Source organism: Pleurodeles waltl, chromosome 8, assembly GCF_031143425.1.
Source record: "Pleurodeles waltl isolate 20211129_DDA chromosome 8, aPleWal1.hap1.20221129, whole genome shotgun sequence".
Classification (NCBI taxonomy): domain Eukaryota; kingdom Metazoa; phylum Chordata; class Amphibia; order Caudata; family Salamandridae; genus Pleurodeles; species Pleurodeles waltl.
This window is the reverse complement of record NC_090447.1, coordinates 145,619,540-145,636,074: the sequence shown is the minus strand read 5'-3', so window position 1 is coordinate 145,636,074 and position 16,535 is coordinate 145,619,540. Positions and strand designations below refer to the sequence as shown.

Below are 16,535 nucleotides of genomic sequence, written 5' to 3'. Positions count from 1 at the left end.
GGGGGACAGGCACAAGTTACAGACCAAATGTTGATCCGTATAAGGATACTTATTATGGCATTTAGGACAGAATCGGAACGGGGTCCGTTCCATCAGTCTCGATGTTGCACGCGGTCGGGCCGACCAGGCCCCGACGGATGCTCGAAATTACCCCGAAGGGCTCCCGAAGCTCTTCAAGATTCGGTGTCGATTGGTTCTAACTACCCCGATACCGAACGAAACAATACCGACGTAGTTTCCGAGATTCTGACTAACTTTCCGACCCGAAACACGGAGCGAAAAGGAACACGTCCGAACCCGACGGCGGAAAGAAAACAATCTAAGATGGAGTCGACGCCCATGCGCAATGGAACCGAGGTGGGAGGAGTCCCTCGGTCTCGTGACTCGAAAAGACTTCTTCGAAGAAAAACAACTAGTAACACTCCGAGCCCAACACCAGACGGCGGATTGTGCACAGCATGTGTATCTGCAGCTACACATGCCACCGAACATATGCATCCTGCAGGTCGATGGAGCACATCCAGTCTCCCTGATGTAGCTGAGGGAAAATCTGGTGAAGCGCTAGCATCCTGAACTTCTGTTTTCTTATGTATTTGTTCAGCAGCCGTAAGTCCAGAATTGGTCTGAAAACGCCCTCTCGGCCCTTTTTCGCCACCAGAAAATAACGGGAGTAAACCCCCTTTCCTCTGTGCGCAGGTGGAACCCTTTCTATGGCATTCTTTTGTAAGAGGGCGAGAGCCTCTTTGCGCATCAGGCTGAGATGAGATGGATTGCATTTGGCTGGTGGCAAGTGTGGTGGAGGCTGTTTGAAAAGAAGAGAGTAGCCATTTTCGACAATATTGAGCACCCATTTGTCTCTTGTGATAGAGTGCCACTCGTGAAGATAACCTGCAATACTTCCCCCCACCGGAGTGGTGTACAGTGTCGAGGGAAGCGAGATCTCATTGTTTGGGCGGCGCTTTCGGTGTGGACTGCTGAGGTCTACTTGACCCTCGCTCCCTTGTGTTCCTTCGCTGAAAGAGAGGGCGTCCCTGCCGTTGTTGTGGCCTTTGGGACCAGTGAGGGGTTTGAACCCTCTGCTGGAAAGGGCGCCTGTCATAAGGCCTATACCTTCTCCTGAAATCTTTCTTCCTTTCCAGGCCTACTGCCCTCATAGTGTCCACCTCGGTCTTCATGCGGGCCATTTCCTCGTCTGCATGGGTACCGAACAGCGAGTTTCCGGCGAATGGGAGATTCAAGATGCGCTGTTGTGCTTCTTGCTTTAACCCAGTCAGTCTCAGCCAGGAAGACCTTCTTGCACAGATTCCATGTGCGTACCCATGTGCAGCTAAATCCGCCCCATCTGCCGCCGCGCTGATAACCTGGTTGGATACCAGGCATCCCTCCTGCAAGATCTCTTGAAAATCTTGCCTGTCTTCTCTGGGCAATTTCTCTGTGAATCTATTGAGGGAGTCCCACAGAGAATGGTCATACCTGCCCAGGAGTGCAGAAGCACTGGAGACTTTCATTGCCGAAGCCGCCGTACCGCACATCTTTCTCCCCAGAGAGTATAGATGCCTGCTCTCTTTATCCGGGGGAACCGTGGAGGATGATGCAACCGAGTGGGTTTTTCGGGCTGCGGACAATATTACAGAGTCCGGTGGCGGATCCTTCCTTAGGAACAAAGGGTCCTGTTCGGGAGCCTTATATTTTTTCAGAATCCTAGCCGGGGCAGATTTGAGCGTAGCTGGGGCCAGGAAAGTGTCCATGGTTGGCTGCAACAAACCAGGCACTAGAGGCAGTAGCTTTTTTGACGCTGATCTATGCAAGTCTCAAAGATGACTGACGAGGAGGTAGATGGCTCTGGAACCTCTATGTTTAATTTCTGTGCTCCCCTTAACAGCACCTCATTAAACGTGGTAATGTCATCCACCGGTGAGACCCTAGCAGGTGGAGAATCTGTTAGGGTGGGGGAGTAACGCCCGACAGATGATCCTGACGACGACCAAGAGGGTGATCTTCTTCGTGAACGAGACCTGGATCGCCGTTGAGAACGAGACCTGCTGCGAGACGCTGTAGCAGAGCGCCCAGGCCTCGCGGTCGGTTGACGAGGAGCAGAACGAGCCCGTCCTGCCCTTGCTGTCGGTGATGGCGTTCTTGGAAGGGAGGCAGTAGGCGAGTACATTTGCGAATACTGCGAATCCGGGGAGGCCGCTGGTCTGTTAAGGCTCTCTAGCCATCATGGAGATAGGTTGATGGGCGAAACATGCCCAGATGATGCTCTTGAACGAGATGAGTCGCTCGGTATGGAGACCACGGGAGATGGTGCGGCCTTGTCTGCTGGCGGAGGGCGATGTTCTACTCCCTGTGGGACAGGTAAAACCTGTGCCGACGTCGACGGCTGTGTCGACGTCGAAGGGCGCCCCATCGTTTGCTCTTGCCTCGACGTAGAGTGTCTCGACGTAGAGTGTCTCGACGTCGAACGGCGATCTTTAGACCTCGACCTGCTCGCCGTCGTGTGCCTCGACGTGGAGCGGTGGGAGGTCGACGGCGGATGTCTCTCATGCCGTCGCGGTGATTTCGCCGTCGCGTCTCTTGACGTCGGGGGCGAACGGCCTTTGGCGGCGACCGGGCACGCCGGCGATGGCTCGACATCGATCGGCGGGCTGCCGTCGACAGAGATCTGCCCCTGCGATGGTGTTCCCTCGACGCCGTCTCCTTCGACGTCGGGTGGGTCGCCGTCGACGGCGATCTATGCCGGTGAGACGGTGGTAGCGACGACATCGACGGGGAACAAACAGGTACTTTCCTACCTGCTGACGTCGACCTAGCCATTCTCTCCTGAGAATGGCCTGCTGGTTGCCTGGGAAGTGAAGAGGACGATGTTTTCTGCCTCTCATGAAGCCCATGTAGCCTGATCTTCTCTCTGTCCTTCAGAGTCCTCTTTGACATATTCTTGCAGTGCTTGCAATTGTCAGGGCAGCGACTCTGAGGCAGGCACACAATACAAAGAGAGTGTGGGTCTGACTGGGCCTTCTTCTTCCCACAAGAAGGGCAATTGACAAAAAGTGAAGGCATTTTTCTGTCAGGAAAAAACTGCCAAACACAGACAAAGATGTTATCTGTCGAATGAAACAGGAAAAAACGCTTTTTTAAGTATTTTTCTGAGAAAAAACTCAGAAAAACTGAGAGCTCAATGCTCCAGGATCCTCTCAGAAGAAGCCGGAAAAAAGAACTGACCTAACTGTGAACCAACTGTCACCTTTCCTTCACCCCTGAGGCATGGTGGGATACTGGAGGTGCTCAGGCTCTTAAAAGGCACGGTGCCAAAGTTTTTATGGTTCTCCTGTGTTAACCTGCATGCAGCCTATTGGCTAAGAATGCTCCATTGTTTTTCAATGTAGTTTTTTCTCTTTTTCCTCTAGTGTTTACTGCTGCTTACTTCCCTAAGCCCAGTTTTGGGGGCTTGGGTAGATATTTATTCTCTATTGTAATTTTATAATATAAAAAAAAAAAACTTCATAGAAATAAAGCATTTTAGCCTGTTTATGATTATAGACTGCATTGCCGTTTTACACATTTATAATATGTGTGTATTTTGATATATGCTCCGGGGTCCCCGCACAAGGGCGGGAATATTCAATGTTTATGACTATTGATGAGGATCCCCTGGAAGAGAATGTTACTTACCCAGTAAGCATCTGTTTGTGGCATGTAGTGCTGTAGAGTCACATGCTCTGCATACTTCTGCCATCTATTGTTGGGTCTGGAAGGTTGCAAGTTGTTTTTCTTCGAAACGTCTATCGAGTCACTAGGTGTAGTGACTTCTCTTTTTGCGTTAACGCGCATGGGCAACAACTCCATTGCAGATTGTGAAGAGCCTGCAATGGCCACAGGTGTCCGGGAAGGAGGGTGGGTGCATGTCAATCTACAGCACTACATGCTTCAAACAGATGCTTACTGGGTAAGTAACATTTTCAGTTTGATGACGCATGGCTGTAGATATGCATACTTTGCACAGACTAAGCCTCCCAAAAGCAGTGGCTAACTTGTGGGTGTTGCAGTGGTCTGTAAAAGTGTACATAGTACTGCCTGTCCTACATTAACTTGCTGGTGTGCTAAGATATCCACACAATAATGCTTAGTGAAGGTGTGAAACACGTAGCTGCCTTACATGTCAGCTATGGGAATGTTCCCTGGAAAGTCCATGGCTCCTTTTTTCCGAGTGGAGTGTGCTCTAGAAGGAATAGGTCTGGATACATTTACTAATCCACCTGTCTATGCCAGATTTAGAAATAGGGATGCAAATGTCTACCTCATCACCCTAGGGAGCAACACTAGCATTCATGGCATTTATTCCAAAACACAAGACCTTGAATTGATAGTGAACCTTCGAGTATGAACCAAAGGTACTTTTTGCACGCTTGATTTATGGGTATGAGCAGATAGGCATCTTTTAAGTCTACGGTTGCCATGTAGTCCCCCTTTTGTAGAAGTGGGATTACCTCTTGTAGTGTTGTCATTTTGAAATATTGCGTGCAGATGAATTTGTTAATGAATATGAGGTCTAGGATTGGTCTTAGTGTGAAGTCCTGTTTTGGCACCAGAAAATAAGGGCAGTACTTTCCCTTGTTCAAATCCCTTTTTGGTACTCTCTACTGCACGTTTGTGTAGGAGTTTTTACATCTTTTCTCAATTGTACAAGTTTCTTTTCCTGCGATTTCTTCGCTTTTGGAGGTCTTGGTATTGGAGTGCTTGTTAGTTTTATACAGTAACTGTGGTGTACCACCTTTAAAACCCACTTGTCGGTAGTTATCTTTGTTCATTCTTGTGGGTAATGGATATTCTGCCTCCCTCTGGTGGTGTGTGTGGGTCAGAGGCTGAATTTGAGCCACTTTGAGGTTCCTCCACCTCCTTTTGGGGTTTGGACTCTGGCCCTCTCTCTCTCTACTACAAAAAGGCGGCCTTGCCAGGTGTTGCCATTGCTGGTATCCAGAGTATCCTTTCATCCTTCCCTTTGGTTCATCTAAACAGGAGGTAGGTACCTCATGTATGGTGTCTGGTTTTAAGGGGATGATGGAGAAAGTTGGCTACCATTTAGAGATGCTAGCTGAATAGAGCGCATAATTGTCAGAATCCTACTTTCCAAATATTTAGGAGGAAGGAAAGGCAGGGTGACAGAGTGATCTTGATCAAGGGATGAGCTGTTGATGGACATCTCTGTAGAAGCTTCATGAGGTACAGTGTAATTGGCGTCATTTTCCTTTTCTGCAAGCCTTACGACAGGAATACAGCTTAAGGCACAGAATTCCAAGAGATTTCCCCAGAAGCTAAATTAACAGTAGGTATTACAAGGGAAGAGGAGGCAATGTGGTGTTAGAGAAGGAATGTCCAACTTGGATCCAGGTTGGCTGGATCCAAGATGCCCAAAGGTGAAATTTACACACGGTTAATCTAAAGGGTATCATTTACATCAGAGGTCCTACTTAAAATGCAGCACAGATCAGACCCTTGTCTTCACAGGTTGTGGGGTGGGTTTTTATAACCGAAACAGACATTAACAAATATGGAAAACATTATCTCAGCTGTTTTATTACATGCTATGAAGACAAAAGAAAATTAGTAGGCACTTGGAAAGCGTAAGGCTGACCAAATCAGTATGCTCAATCACTGTTCCTCACATGAAATGAATATCCAGTTCAGGTTTAGAATCATCCCAGAAGCCTGAATATTCCTTATCTGCTTCTGGAAAGAAACAAAGGATACTTGGTAACCGATTGTGGTGATAAGTTAATGTATCCACAATCTCTCCTTTCGAGTTAATTCTTTTTTTTTTTTTTTTTTTTTTTTTAATAGTCCCCACACATAAGAGGGACAAATGTTAAGAATCAGTTCCTTCATTCTCACTAGATTGTAGAGCTTTACAAAAGCGTTTCTGGTATTTGGATATATCCAGAGGGTCAGAGAATTGCCGGTTCTGGCATAAAAGGCAGGCCTATATTCAGTTTGTTATTGGTGACAGGAATTCTGATTACCAAGAATATTTGTTCCTACAAATGTTTGAACCATGAAAAGTTGGCTTTAGCTAAATAAGTGATGAATTGGGGAGATAAATGACATATTAGAGCCCTTAAGAAAATTTTATTTCACCAGCGAGGTTAACTATTTCCATGCAGAACAGATAGATTCAGCTATTAATGCCTAATGGGATGATAGTAACTCTTTGTACACTTTTTATTTTACTTGTGTTACAGCTTAAATCTAAAAAAAAAAAAAAAATCGTGCCACTCACTGTACTTCGATCTGCAGTCTACACTAAAACCCATTAATTAAAAAACATGATGCCCCACTAATGTTTGGGAGGTGGATGTGAAAGCAACTTTTTTGGGGGCGGGGTGTTGTTAACAGAATGAAGCAGATGGAGACACTTTGGGGAATATTTTCTCATCACTGTAAACCTTTCCACACATCAGTGAACTTATTTGGCAGAACCCCCTTGAAATTAAGTAGTACAAACAAATCGCTGATTACCATGATACATTTTTCATTGGCAAACACTTTCAAGTTTTCAGTTGTACAAAACCAGGCAAAAAGCACTGGTTTTTGAGCTACTATGTTAATACCACTAGACCATTTTTAATAACTTCACAATCACCAGGCAACAGAGCTTCCATTATCACAGTTATGCCAAACATTGGCAATAGTTAAAGCCCGGTTCAAATGAACTGTTCAAGTTAAAAACATATTGGTTTTACATTTGTCACTAACACAGAAATAGATAAAAAAAATGTAACTAAAATAAGTGCGCTGTAGACGAGCCATCCAACATCTTTTATGTGAAGTATCTGCTTTCACTTACCTCTACTACAGCAGATCTCCCTGCAGGGACACTTTGGAATTCTTTTTCTCTAACAGCTTCTTGAGTCTTTAGTATAACTTCCTCGTGCACCTTCTCAAAAAACAAGCTCTTAGCCCGCTCCTCCAAATCAGCTATTTCTTCAAACTCAATCCAATCCTACAAACAAGTAACAATGCTATGTTAAATACTACAGTCTACCCTCATGTTTCAAACGAAAAAATAAGCATTTGCTCAGACATTTGATACAATAGATAAGTTTCATAGAATCAATATTACCAAGTCGAACCCATATATTACAACATTCATCACCCAAACGTTACACTGGGGAAAAAAAGTTAAGAACACCTCTAAAGAGAACCTGCTTATAGAACACTAAAATTACATACCATTCACGTGCTATTCATTACTGTGCTCAAGAAAGTTTTTTTTTTTTTGTTGCATTTTTGGAGTCACTAAAATAACTCCAATCTAACATATCAGCATAAATTACACTCTAAATGGTTTTCATTTGGGACATTTTAGTGTGCTTCAGTTTCAAAGAACCTCTTTGGCTAGTAAAGCTAATTCAAGAGTAGTGAGGGCAACGACAGACATGCAAGGCTCTGTACCCAATTCCTAAACACACCTGGGGACACCTTATTCAGAAACAAATAAATCAATGGCACTTGCTAGAGCTTAAACCTGCTGGGTGGGATTTGGAAAGCAAGACAAAATAGAAGCATTTAAAAAAGGATAATCCTCAGAAAAGGGTATTTATAATGTGGTAGGCAGCAAAATTGTTGCTGCATTCTATGTGACACTGTCTGGATGAAGGATTCAAAAGCAATCTCATCAGGAGTTCAGTATTTACTACTCAGCTCTAACAGTTATCTCACCATTAGGTTGGCTTCAAAGTGAACTACCACATATCCCCAAAAAACTGCTATTCTTAATTCAGGGGTGTAAGGAAATGCCTCCTTGGCATGGTTGCCCCCTGACTTTTTGCCTTTGCTGATGCTATGTTTACAATTGAAAGTGTGCTGAGGCCTGCTAACCAGGCCCCAGCACCAGTGTTCTTTCCCTAACCTGTACTTTTGTATCCACAATTGGCAGACCCTGGCATCCAGATAAGTCCCTTGTAACTGGTACTTCTAGTACCAAGGGCCCTGATGCCAAGGAAGGTCTCTAAGGGCTGCAGCATGTCTTATGCCACCCTGGAGACCTCTCACTCAGCACAGACACACTGCTTGCCAGCTTGTGTGTGCTAGTGAGGACAAAACGAGTAAGTCGACATGGCACTCCCCTCAGGGTGCCATGCCAGCCTCTCACTACCTATGCAGTATAGGTAAGACACCCCTCTAGCAGGCCTTACAGCCCTAAGGCAGGGTGCACTATACCATAGGTGAGGGTACCAGTGCATGAGCATGGTACCCCTACAGTGTCTAAACAAAACCTTAGACATTGTAAGTGCAGGGTAGCCATAAGAGTATATGGTCTGGGAGTTTGTCAAACACGAACTCCACAGCACCATAATGGCTACACTGAAAACTGGGAAGTTTGGTATCAAACTTCTCAGCACAATAAATGCACACTGATGCCAGTGTACATTTTATTGCAAAATACACCCCAGAGGGCACCTTAGAGGTGCCCCCTGAAACTTAACCGACTGTCTGTGTAGGCTGACTAGTTCCAGCAGCCTGCCACACTAGAGACATGTTGCTGGCCCCATGGGGAGAGTGCCTTTGTCACTCTGAGGCCTGTAACAAAGCCTGCACTGGGTGGAGATGCTAACACCTCCCCCAGGCAGGAGCTGTGACACCTGGCGGTGAGCCTCAAAGGCTCGCCCCTTTGTCACAGCCCAGCAGGGCACTCCAGCTTAGTGGAGTTGCCCGCCCCCTCCGGCCACGGCCCCCACTTTTGGCGGCAAGGCTGGAGGGAACAAAGAAAGCAACAAGGAGGAGTCACTGGCCAGTCAGGACAGCCCCTAAGGTGTCCTGAGCTGAGGTGACTAACTTTTAGAAATCCTCCATCTTGCAGATGGAGGATTCCCCCAATAGGGTTAGGATTGTGACCCCCCCTCCCCTTGGGAGGAGGCACAAAGAGGGTGTACCCACCCTCAGGGCTAGTAGCCATTGGCTACTAACCCCCCAGACCTAAACACGCCCTTAAATTTAGTATTTAAGGGCTACCCTGAACCCTAGAAAATTAGATTCCTGCAACAACAAGAAGAAGGACTGCCTAGCTGAAAACCCCTGCAGAGGAAGACCAGAAGACAACAACTGCCTTGGCTCCAGAAACTCACCGGCCTGTCTCCTGCCTTCCAAAGAACTCTGCTCCAGCGACGCCTTCCAAAGGGACCAGCGACCTCTGAATCCTCTGAGGACTGCCCTGCTTCGACGACGACAAGAAACTCCCGAGGACAGCGGACCTGCTCCAAAAAGACTGCAACTTTGTTCCAAGAAGCAGCTTTAAAGAACCCTGCAACTCCCCGCAAGAAGCGTGAGACTTGCAACACTGCACCCGGCGACCCCGAATCGGCTGGTGGAGAACCAACACCTCAGGGAGGACCCCCGGACTACTCTACGACTGTGAGTACCAAAACCTGTCCCCCCTGAGCCCCCACAGCGCAGCCTGCAGAGGGAATCCCGAGGCTTCCCCTGACCGCGACTCTCTGAACCCTAAGTCCCGACGCCTGGAAAAGACCCTGCACTCGCAGCCCCCAGGACCTGAAGGACCGGACTTTCACTGCAGAAGTGACCCCCAGGAGTCCCTCTCCCTTGCCCAAGTGGAGGTTTCCCCGAGGAAGCCCCCCCTTGCCTGCCTGCAGCGCTGAAGAGATCCCTTGATCTCTCATTGACTAACATTACAAACCCGACGCTTGTTTCTACACTGCACCCGGCCGCCCCCGCGCTGCTGAGGGTGAAATTTCTGTGTGGGCTTGTGTCCCCCCCGGTGCCCTACAAAACCCCCTTGGTCTGCCCTCCGAAGACGCGGGTACTTACCTGCAAGCAGACCGGAACCGGGGCACCCCCTTCTCTCCATTCTAGCCTATGCTTTTTGGGCACCGCTTTGAACTCTGCACCTGACCGGCCCTGAGCTGCTGGTGTGGTAACTTTGGGGTTGCTCTGAACCCCCAACGGTGGGCTACCTTGGACCAAGAACTGAACCCTGTAAGTGTCTTACTTACCTGGTAAAACTAACAAAAACTTACCTCCCCCAGGAACTGTGAAAATTGCACTAAGTGTCCACTTTTAAAGTAGCTATTTGTGAATAACTTGAAAAGTATACATGCAATTGAAATGATTCAAAGTTCCTAATGTACTTACCTGCAATACCTTTCAAACAAGATATTACATGTTAAATTTGAACCTGTGGTTCTTAAAATAAACTAAGAAAAGATATTTTTCTATAACAAAACCTATTGGCTGGATTTGTCTCTGAGTGTGTGTACCTCATTTATTGTCTATGTGTATGTACAACAAATGCTTAACACTACTCCCTGGATAAGCCTACTGCTCGACCACACTACCACAAAATAGAGCATTAGTATTATCTATTTTTACCACTATTTTACCTCTAAGGGGAACCCTTGGACTCTGTGCATGCTATTCCTTACTTTGAAATAGCACATACAGAGCCAACTTCCTACATTGGTGGATCAGCGGTGGGGTACAAGACTTTGCATTTGCTGGACTACTCAGCCAATACCTGATCACACGACAAATTCCAAAATTGTCATTAGAAATTGATTTTTGCAATTTGAAAAGTTTTCTAAATTCTTTAAAGACCTGCTAGGGCCTTGTGTTAGATCCTGTTTAGCATTTCTTTTAGAGTTTAAAAGTTTGTAAAAGTTTGAATTAGAACCTAGAACTAGTTGTAGATTCTTAAAAAGTATTCCAACTTTTAGAAGCAAAATGTCTAGCACAGATGTGACTGTGGTGGAACTCGACACCACACCTTACCTCCATCTACAGATGAGAGAGCTAAGGTCACTCTGTAAACTAAAGAAAATAACAATGGGCCCCAAACCTACCAAAATACAGCTCCAGGAGCTTTTGGCAGAGTTTGAAAAGGCCAATCCCTCTGAGGATGGCAACTCAGAGGATGAAGATAGTGACTTGGAGGGAAATTCCCCCCCTCCAGTCCTACTTAGGGAGAGCAGGGCTACTCAAGCCCTGACTCCACAAATAATAGTCAGAGATGCTGGTTCCCTCACAGGAGGGACCAACAACTCTGAAATCACTGAGGATAACCCCAGTGAAGAGGACATCCAGTTAGCCAGGATGGCCAAAAGATTGGCTTTGGAAAGACAGATCCTAGCCATAGAGAGGGAAAGACAAGAGATGGGCCTAGGACCCATCAATGGTGGCAGCAACATAAATAGGGTCAGAGATTCTCCTGACATGTTGAAAATCCCTAAAGGGATTGTAACTAAATATGAAGATGGTGATGACATCACCAAATGGTTCACAGCTTTTGAGAGGGCTTGTGTAACCAGAAAAGTGAACAAATCTCACTGGGGTGCTCTCCTTTGGGAAATGTTCACAGGAAAGTGTAGGGATAGACTCCTCACACTCTCTGGAAAAGATGCAGAATCTTATGACCTCATGAAGGGTACCCTGATTGAGGGCTTTGGATTCTCCACTGAGTATAGGATTAGATTCAGGGGGGCTCAAAAATCCTCGAGCCAGACCTGGGTTGACTTTGTAGACTACTCAGTGAAAACACTAGATGGTTGGATTCAAGGCAGTGGTGTAAGTAATTATGATGGGCTGTACAATTTATTTGTGAAAGAACACCTGTTAAGTAATTGTTTCAATGATAAACTGCATCAGCATCTGGTAGACCTAGGACCAATTTCTCCCCAAGAATTGGGAAAGAAGGCGGACCATTGGGTCAAGACTAGGGTGTCCAAAACTTCCACAGGGGGTGACCAAAAGAAAGGGGTCACAAAACCTCCCCAGGGGAAAGGTGGTGAGACAGCCAAAAATAAAAATAGTAAAGAGTCTTCTACAGGCCCCCAAAAACCTGCACAGGAGGGTGGGCCCAGAGCCTCTTCACAAACCAATCCTGGGTACAAGGGTAAAAACTTTGATCCCAAAAAGGCCTGGTGTCGAAACTGTAGTCAGTCTGGACACCAAACTGGAGACAAGGCCTGTCCCAAGAAAAGTTCCACTCCAAACTCCAATCCAGGTAACACTGGAATGGCCAGTCTCCAAGTGGGATCAACAGTGTGCCCAGAGCAAATCAGGGTCCACACTGAAGCTACTCTAGTCTCTGAGGGTGGGGTGGATTTAGCCACACTAGCTGCCTGGCCGCCTAACATGCAAAAATACAGGCAGCAGCTCTTTATTAATGGGACAAGTGTAGAGGGCCTGAGGGATACAGGTGCCAGTGTCACCATGGTGACAGAGAAACTGGTTTCCCCTGGCCAATACCTGACTGGAAAAACTTATACAGTCACCAATGCTGACAATCAAACTAAAGCACATCCCATGGCAATGGTAACTTTAGAATGGGGAGGGGTCAATGGCCTGAAACAGGTGGTGGTCTCCTCAAACATCCCAGTAGACTGTCTGCTTGGAAATGACCTGGAGTCCTCAGCATGGGCTGAGGTAGAACTAAAAACCCATGCAGCCATGCTGGGTATCCCTGAACTGGTGTGTGTAAAAACAAGAGCACAATGCAAGGCACAGGGTGAAAAAGTAGAGCTGGAGTCTGGAAAAATGGCCCAGCCTACCAAGAGAAAAGGAAAGTCAGTTGGGAAACCAACTGCAACACAGTCAGAAAAAGAGGACCTCTCTTCTCATGAAGAAGTTCTGCCCTCTGAGGGAACTGAGCCTTTGGAGCTTGAACCTTATCAGGTTGAGCTCTTAGGCCCAGGGGGACCCTCAAGGGAAGAGCTGTGTAAGGGACAAGAAACCTGTCCCTCTCTTGAAGGCCTTAGGCAGCAAGCTGCTGAAGAGTCCAAGGGCAAGAAAAATGGAACACATAGGGTCTATTGGGAAGATGGACTCCTGTACACTGAGGCCAGAGACCCCAAACCTGGTGCCACTAGGAGAGTGGTAGTGCCTCAGTTGTTCAGAGAGTTTATTCTGACCTTAGCCCATGATATTCCCCTTGCTGGGCATTTGGGACAAACCAAGACGTGGGAGAGGTTAGTCAACCACTTCTACTGGCCCAATATGTCCCAGAAGGTTAAGGAGTTTTGCCTCTCCTGCCCCACCTGTCAATCCAGTGGTAAGACAGGTGGGCACCCAAAGGCCCCCCTAATTCCACTTCCAGTGGTGGGGGTCCCCTTTGAAAGAGTGGGTGTGGACATAGTTGGTCCACTGGAACCTCCCACAGCCTCAGGAAATATGTACATCCTAGTAGTAGTGGATCATGCTACTAGGTATCCTGAAGCTATTCCCCTTAGGTCGACTACTGCCCCTGCAGTAGCCAAGGCCCTCATTGGTATCTTTACCAGAGTGGGTTTCCCTAAGGAGGTGGTGTCTGACAGAGGTACCAACTTCATGTCAGCATACCTAAAACACATGTGGAATGAGTGTGGAGTGACTTACAAATTCACTACACCATACCATCCACAAACTAATGGCTTAGTTGAGAGATTCAACAAGACATTAAAAGGCATGATCATGGGGCTCCCAGAAAAGCTCAAAAGGAGATGGGATGTCCTCTTGCCATGTCTGCTTTTCGCTTACAGAGAGGTGCCACAGAAGGGAGTAGGATTCTCACCCTTTGAACTTCTGTTTGGTCACCCTGTAAGGGGACCACTTGCTCTTGTTAAAGAAGGCTGGGAGAGACCTCTTCATGAGCCTAAACAAGACATAGTGGACTATGTACTTGGCCTTCGCTCTAGAATGGCAGAGTACATGGAAAAGGCAACCAAAAACCTTGAGGCCAGCCAACAGCTCCAGAAGTTTTGGTATGACCAAAAGGCTGCACTGGTTGAGTTCCAACCAGGGCAGAAAGTCTGGGTTCTGGAGCCTGTGGCTCCCAGGGCACTCCAGGACAAATGGAGTGGCCCTTACCCAGTGCTAGAAAGGAAGAGTCAGGTCACCTACCTGGTGGACCTGGGCACAAGCAGGAGCCCCAAGAGGGTGATCCATGTGAACCGCCTTAAGCTCTTCCATGACAGGGCTGATGTGAATCTGTTGATGGTAACAGATGAGGATCAGGAGGCAGAGAGTGAACCTCTCCCTGATCTTCTGTCATCAGACCCAAAAGATGGCTCAGTAGATGGAGTGATCTACTCAGACACCCTCTCTGGCCAACAGCAAGCTGATTGTAGGAGAGTCCTACAACAGTTTCCTGAACTCTTCTCCTTAACCCCTGGTCAGACACACCTGTGTACCCATGATGTGGACACAGGAGACAGCATGCCTGTCAAAAACAAAATCTTTAGACAGTCTGACCATGTTAAGGAAAGCATCAAGGTGGAAGTCCACAAGATGCTGGAATTGGGAGTAATTGAGCGCTCTGACAGCCCCTGGGCTAGCCCAGTGGTCTTAGTCCCCAAACCTCACACCAAAGATGGAAAGAAAGAGATGAGGTTTTGTGTGGACTACAGAGGGCTCAATTCTGTCACCAAGACAGATGCTCATCCAATTCCTAGAGCTGATGAGCTCATAGATAAATTAGGTGCTGCCAAATTCTTAAGTACCTTTGACTTGACAGCAGGGTACTGGCAAATAAAAATGGCACCTGGAGCAAAAGAGAAAACAGCATTCTCCACACCTGATGGGCATTATCAGTTTACTGTTATGCCCTTTGGTTTAAAGAATGCCCCTGCCACCTTCCAAAGGTTGGTGAATCAAGTCCTTGCTGGCTTGGAGTCCTTTAGCACAGCTTATCTTGATGATATTGCTGTCTTTAGCTCCACCTGGCAGGATCACCTGGTCCACCTGAAGAAGGTTTTGAAGGCTCTGCAATCTGCAGGCCTCTCTATCAAGGCATCCAAATGCCAGATAGGGCAGGGAACTGTGGTTTACTTGGGCCACCTTGTAGGTGGAGGCCAAGTTCAGCCACTCCAACCCAAGATCCAGACTATTCTGGACTGGGTAGCTCCAAAAACCCAGACCCAAGTCAGGGCATTCCTTGGCTTGACTGGGTACCACAGGAGGTTTGTGAAGGGATATGGATTCATTGTGACAGCCCTCACTGAACTCACCTCCAAGAAAATGCCCAAGAAAGTTAACTGGACTGTGGAATGCCAACAGGCCTTTGACACCCTGAAACAAGCAATGTGCTCAGCACCAGTTCTAAAAGCTCCAGATTATTCTAAGCAGTTCATTGTGCAGACAGATGCCTCTGAACATGGGATAGGGGCAGTTTTGTCCCAAACAAATGATGATGGCCTTGACCAGCCTGTTGCTTTCATTAGCAGGAGGTTACTCCCCAGGGAGCAGCGTTGGAGTGCCATTGAGAGGGAGGCCTTTGCTGTGGTTTGGTCCCTGAAGAAGCTGAGACCATACCTCTTTGGGACTCACTTCCTAGTTCAAACTGACCACAGACCTCTCAAATGGCTGATGCAAATGAAAGGTGAAAATCCTAAACTGTTGAGGTGGTCCATCTCCCTACAGGGAATGGACTTTATAGTGGAACACAGACCTGGGACTGCCCATGCCAATGCAGATGGCCTTTCCAGGTTCTTCCACTTAGAAAATGAAGACTCTCTTGGGAAAGGTTAGTCTCATCCTCTTTCGTTTGGGGGGAGGGTTGTGTAAGGAAATGCCTCCTTGGCATGGTTGCCCCCTGACTTTTTGCCTTTGCTGATGCTATGTTTACAATTGAAAGTGTGCTGAGGCCTGCTAACCAGGCCCCAGCACCAGTGTTCTTTCCCTAACCTGTACTTTAGTATCCACAATTGGCAGACCCTGGCATCCAGATAAGTCCCTTGTAACTGGTACTTCTAGTACCAAGGGCCCTGATGCCAAGGAAGGTCTCTAAGGGCTGCAGCATGTCTTATGCCACCCTGGAGACCTCTCACTCAGCACAGACACACTGCTTGCCAGCTTGTGTGTGCTAGTGAGGACAAAACGAGTAAGTCGACATGGCACTCCCCTCAGGGTGCCATGCCAGCCTCTCACTACCTATGCAGTATAGGTAAGACACCCCTCTAGCAGGCCTTACAGCCCTAAGGCAGGGTGCACTATACCATAGGTGAGGGTACCAGTGCATGAGCATGGTACCCCTACAGTGTCTAAACAAAACCTTAGACATTGTAAGTGCAGGGTAGCCATAAGAGTATATGGTCTGGGAGTTTGTCAAACACGAACTCCACAGCACCATAATGGCTACACTGAAAACTGGGAAGTTTGGTATCAAACTTCTCAGCACAATAAATGCACACTGATGCCAGTGTACATTTTATTGCAAAATACACCCCAGAGGGCACCTTAGAGGTGCCCCCTGAAACTTAACCGACTGTCTGTGTAGGCTGACTAGTTCCAGCAGCCTGCCACACTAGAGACATGTTGCTGGCCCCATGGGGAGAGTGCCTTTGTCACTCTGAGGCCAGTAACAAAGCCTGCACTGGGTGGAGATGCTAACACCTCCCCCAGGCAGGAGCTGTGACACCTGGCGGTGAGCCTCAAAGGCTCACCCCTTTGTCACAGCCCAGCAGGGCACTCCAGCTTAGTGGAGTTGCCCGCCCCCTCCGGCCACGGCCCCCACTTTTGGCGGCAAGGCTGGAGGGAACAAAGAAAGCAACAAG

The 16,535-nt window shown here is 47.5% G+C and overlaps 1 protein-coding gene across 1 annotated transcript in view; it reads right to left on the bottom strand.

Moving 5' to 3' along the window:
- PCF11 (PCF11 cleavage and polyadenylation factor subunit) overlaps positions 1 to 16,535 on the bottom strand; it is a 254,646-nt gene that overhangs the window by 76,349 nt on the left and 161,762 nt on the right. Inside the window, exon 13 of the mRNA XM_069203943.1 lies at positions 6,839 to 6,994. Within this exon, the coding sequence (XP_069060044.1) occupies positions 6,839 to 6,994 (156 nt within the window). The remainder of the gene's footprint in view (positions 1 to 6,838; positions 6,995 to 16,535) is intronic.